Raw genomic sequence first — 5,000 nt, 5'->3', positions numbered from 1 at the left:
CACACACACACTCTGATTTACCTCCACAGCTGCTTTCGCTCGGACAAACTCGTCTTCCATAGATTCTTTCCGGGCGAGAAGAGAACGAGTCCGTCTGCGCTGTCTGGTCGACGCCCCACAGTCCTGGAAACACACACACACACACACACACACACACACACACACACACACACAGACGCACACACACACACACACACACACACACACACACACACACACACACACACACACACTTACTATGACATAAAAGCTCTCCCTAATACTAGTAACACATACAGACAGTGCGGAACGCGTCATAATCGGAGGCCACGCCCATCGTGGGGGAAAACAATACACAGCGCTCCATTCACTTTGTATTGAATGACGCCTGTTTTCTGCAAACAAACTTAATAAAAACGTAATACGACATGCCTTTCACAAATACACGTTACTTTCTTTAAAGCCACGACTGTTGTCTGTCTATACGAGCTGTTTTTGTGAAAAATTATTGAGTAATTTTCAATATCGAGACAAAACTCTTAACTAATGTATGCTAATGTTAGCCTTCTGCTGTAGGCTAACCCTAACGTATACGCCATCCTCGCCAAGTCGGACGGGAAAAAACACCTCAATATTGAAAATTACTCAATAATTTTTCACAAAAACAGCTCGTATGGACAGACAAGAGTCGTGGCTTTAAAGAAAGCAACGTTTGTTTGTTAAATGGATGTTTGATTAAGTTTTAATTAAGTTTGTTTGCAGAAGAGAGGTCTCCTTCAATACAAAGTGAACGGAACGCTGTTCAACGGTTTCCCCCACAATGGGCGTGGCCTATTTCATGCACTGTCTATATGCTCAATATCTAGATAACTTCAACATACATATTATTATCTTATTTCAAGAAGGTGATTATCTAAAAGTAGCTATACAAGGAACTTTTAAATAATTCTGAAACAGTCTCATTTTTCGATAAATGACATGTAACAGCAAACGAGACCATCAGTGCAAAGAATGCTATTTTTATATAGTTTTTCTTAATGCCTTTGTCATGGGTGTACGTACGCTCACCCAGGAACAACAGCAGGCGTAGTAAAAACACTACTGCTTTTGTCCAAAGGGGGGCGCTAGAATTAACACAAACTCAAAGTTCCTCGGAGCACCTTTAAATCTAGATCAATGGCAGTAATGTTTTACTTGTTTGGGATTTTAACGGACCTGAGATGAAGAGATGAAATCCAGGTCGTCAAAGCTGTGGATGTCGAAGGAATTCTTATTTAGAGGATCCGTCTTAAACTCTGCAGACCTGGAAGGACAAAGGCAAGTTTATTTTGTGTGTGTGTGTGTGTGTGTGTGTGTGTGTGTGTCTGTCTGTCTGTCTGTCTGTCTGTCTGTCTGTCTGTCTGTCTGTCTGTCTGTCTGTCTGTCTGTCTGTCTGTCTGTCTGTCTGTGTGTGAGTCAGCGAGCGAGCAAGTGAGTGTCTGTCTGTCTGTCTGTATGTCTGTGTACGTGTACGTGTACGTGTGCGAGTGTGTGTGTGTGTATTCACCAGAGCAGTGTGTGTGTGTGTGTGTGTGTGTGTGTGTGTGTGTGTGTGTGTGTGTGTGTGTGTGTGCGTGTGTCTGTGTGTGTGTGTGTATGCGTGTGTGTGTGTGTGTGTGTTCACCAGAGCAGTTCACTGGAGGAGTGGTGTGAGGTGCATCTCTTCTCATGATCCACATTCACTTCCTCCCATTTGTCCAGAGGAGACGACAGACTCACTGCCAACACAACACAGAGGTTAAGACAACACTTAAAATGTGTGTGTGTGTGTGTGTGTGTGTGTGTGTGTGTAGCTGCCAGATAGACCCTGCGTTACAAATCTCATACTCTTTCTTTTCTCTATTCTACATACTACATCTGACCATAAAAATAATCTAGTTAGGATGCAGTAGTAGGCATACACTAAGTTGGGACATACTTTAACTTATTTATTTCATCCTAACATGGCTCCTTGATCTCGCCTCTTGCTTATATATCCGTCTCATCGCTGGTTGTTTTCATATATGTTTCTTAAAAGCTGGGGTGGAGAATTTGGGGGGAAAATAGCAGTTGGGATAGAGATTGGAACAGTTGACAGTCCCAACAGCCAATAAGAACAGAGAATCAGATTTTTTTTTTTTTTTTTTTTTTAAGAATCGGAGCCTCGCTCTGATTGGTCAACGTGTACCACTCGTGTTAATTTTGACCAATCAGAAATCACTTACCCCAACTTTAAGAGAGAACATACACAAACAACTGAAACAACTGACTAGCTCCATTATTTGCCGCAAAATAGTGCCCGCAATCAGCCCCATTTTAGCAAAGTGTCCACCAAGGAATTTGCACTGCAAGTATATACAGTACACGCCCGCAAAGTTTGGCAGTTGGGAAAAATAGGGCAATCCGACATTTTTTTTTTACCTTTATTTCTACAGGTAAATCCCATTGAGACCGAAGACTCTTTTACAAGGGAGACCTGTTTTCCTTTCCCACGTTACCATTCACACACACACATTCATACACCGATAGCAGCAGGCTAACTATCGACATTCACACGAGGCAAGGTGGGTGAAGTGTCTTGCCCAAGGACACAACAACCATGACACAGGTGGCAGGGCGGAGATCGAACCTCCAACCCTTTGATCATCGGCCGACCCGCTCTACCACCTGAGCCACAGTCGCCCCAGAAGGGGTTTCCAGAGTGAAGTGTTGCCTACCTGAATCCAGTGAAATCCTTTCTGGGGTTCTTGGGCTGGCTGGTCTGTGTTCCACTTCCACCTGTATGAAGGATGGAGAGAGGGTGTTAGGGTTATGTAAAGATCATTATCCCAATCTCCTGTGATTTTAAATGGATTCATAATTTGCCAAAAATCAAATTCAGACACAAGGCCATTCAAAGTGCTTTACAGGGGCATACAATAGATCGAGATTAGACATTAGAAAATGCATTGAAGAGATCACATGAACATCAAACCAATACAGGCAGACAAAATCAATTCATTTAAAAATCGTGATTCCCATCTCCTGCGATTTTAAATTTGATTCTTAATTTGCCAAAATCGATTTCAACAATTTTTTTTTAATATGCATTTTAGCAAATCACAAAGAAACAAAAAAAAAAAAAAAAAAAAAACGAAGAAAAAAAACGAAGAAAAAAATTAAATAAAATTAAAATCACAAAAATCTGAAAATTATAAAATCCAGATTATCACAAAATCGTGACCCCATAATTTCCCACCCCTAAGCCCTTATTACCTGTATGAGCTCAGTCTGGTCCGGTTTGGTGCTGCGCCGCGGGCTCCGGCAGCTAGCCTTCCGTCTGAGGGGACTTCTTCTTCTGTGCTCTTTATTAAAGGTTCAGGAAGCGGAATGGTCAGTTTAGCTGACTTCCTGTCAGTGACTACAGTTAGCGGTCCCCTCGCTCGTCCCTACGTCACCACATTAATGCACTGCGGTCTACAAGCAGCGAGTTATCTAGCATCATCTCAGATAAGTAAGTGCAGTAAAACATGATAAAACCCATCAAAACAGACATTGGGAAGGATTTTTACCTGCTCCGCCATTGTAGGCGCATACACATTCACCCATTTGTCGCTCTGCACGTGCACCGGCAGTGAGACGGGTGCCGGTTTGTAGCGTTCTCTCTTCTGATTGGTTATTAGTAGTGGGATCCCCGAAAAGTTTATTTGCCGATTACATGCAGAGCGAGTGACTGAGAGATCGGCTTTATGAAACGTGCACACTATGTAAGTGATCACTGTACGAATAAAGACCGATTTAACACTTATATTAACATAAATAAATCGCTTACTTCACCTTTAAAGCTGCTGCTGAAACTGGCCACACTGCTCACACTGCCCCCTGCAGGCTCGCTGAGGTCTACCAGGTCTAGGGCTGTGGACAGGACTGCAAAGGAAGTATGAAAAGAACGAGTTATCGGTCGCTCCGGTGGTGTAGTGGATAGAGCGCGTACCATATTGGCTCCGGCCTTCGTTGCAGTGGTCGCGGGTTCAAATCCGACCCGTGGACCTTTACTGCAGGTCATCCCCCCCCCTCTCTCTCTCTCTCTCTCTCTGTCTGTCTCCCCATTTCAACTCTGTACTGTCTAATAAAGCTTGAAAATGCCAAAAAATTATATTTAAAAATTAAATAAAAAGGTGCTCCGAGGATTTTTTCAGTTTGTGTTCATTCTAGCGCCCCCCCTTTGGACAAAAGCGGTAGTGTTTTACCATGCGTCTGTCTGTCTGTCTGTCTGTCTGTCTGTCTGTCTGTCTGTCTGTCTGTCTGTCTGTCTGTCTGTCTGTCTGTCTATGCGTCTGTGCCTTTAATGCAGTGATGTCCGGCCATCCACAGACCTTGTGTTGGAGGTCAGTGTCTCTATCTGTATATAATCAATGAAGCAGATTCCATTACATGTTATTCGGAGGAACAATAAGTGGTGAGATCGTCTTTTATATCAATCTCTCTGTCACACACACACACACACACACACACACACACACACACACACACACACACACACACACACACACACACACACACACACACACACACACACACACACACACACACACACACACACACACACACACACACACACACACACACACACACACACACACACACACACACACACACACACACACACACACACACACACACACAGTGACCTTTAAATATCAGGATGCATGAGGACAGGGGGTTGAAACGGAGCAGATGTAATTTCACCTGCTGTCTCACAATTTTTTTAAGAGAATATTTTCGGCCATATTTTTCCTTTATTAGACAGTTTTGGAGAGACAGAGATGAAATATGTCAGAGAGGGGAATGACATGCAGAGAACGACCCGGGCTGGATTCTAACCCGGGTCTGCTGTGAAGAGGACAGACAGACAGACAGACAGACAGACAGACAGACAGACAGACAGACAGACAGACAGACAGACAGAGAGGGGAATGACATGCAGAGAACGACCCGGGCTGGATTCTAACCCGGGTCTGCTG

The 5,000-nt window shown here is 43.7% G+C and overlaps 1 protein-coding gene across 1 annotated transcript in view; it reads right to left on the bottom strand.

The window, feature by feature from the left end:
• The window catches only part of pex5lb (peroxisomal biogenesis factor 5-like b), a gene marked incomplete at both ends in the record, with an annotated part of 35,940 nt that overhangs the window by 10,320 nt on the left and 20,620 nt on the right, over positions 1-5,000 (bottom strand). The window contains 6 exons of the mRNA XM_080034191.1: positions 22-123; positions 1,195-1,282; positions 1,643-1,736; positions 2,715-2,775; positions 3,253-3,341; positions 3,814-3,903. Coding sequence (XP_079890317.1) covers positions 22-123; positions 1,195-1,282; positions 1,643-1,736; positions 2,715-2,775; positions 3,253-3,341; positions 3,814-3,903 — 524 coding nt within the window. The remainder of the gene's footprint in view (positions 1-21; positions 124-1,194; positions 1,283-1,642; positions 1,737-2,714; positions 2,776-3,252; positions 3,342-3,813; positions 3,904-5,000) is intronic.

The sequence above is a fragment of the Ammodytes marinus genome (genome assembly GCF_949987685.1).
Source record: "Ammodytes marinus genome assembly, chromosome: 9".
NCBI classification, from domain to species: Eukaryota; Metazoa; Chordata; class Actinopteri; order Uranoscopiformes; family Ammodytidae; genus Ammodytes; species Ammodytes marinus.
Note: the sequence above shows the minus strand (reverse complement) of the source record. Positions and strands in the feature narration are given on the sequence as shown.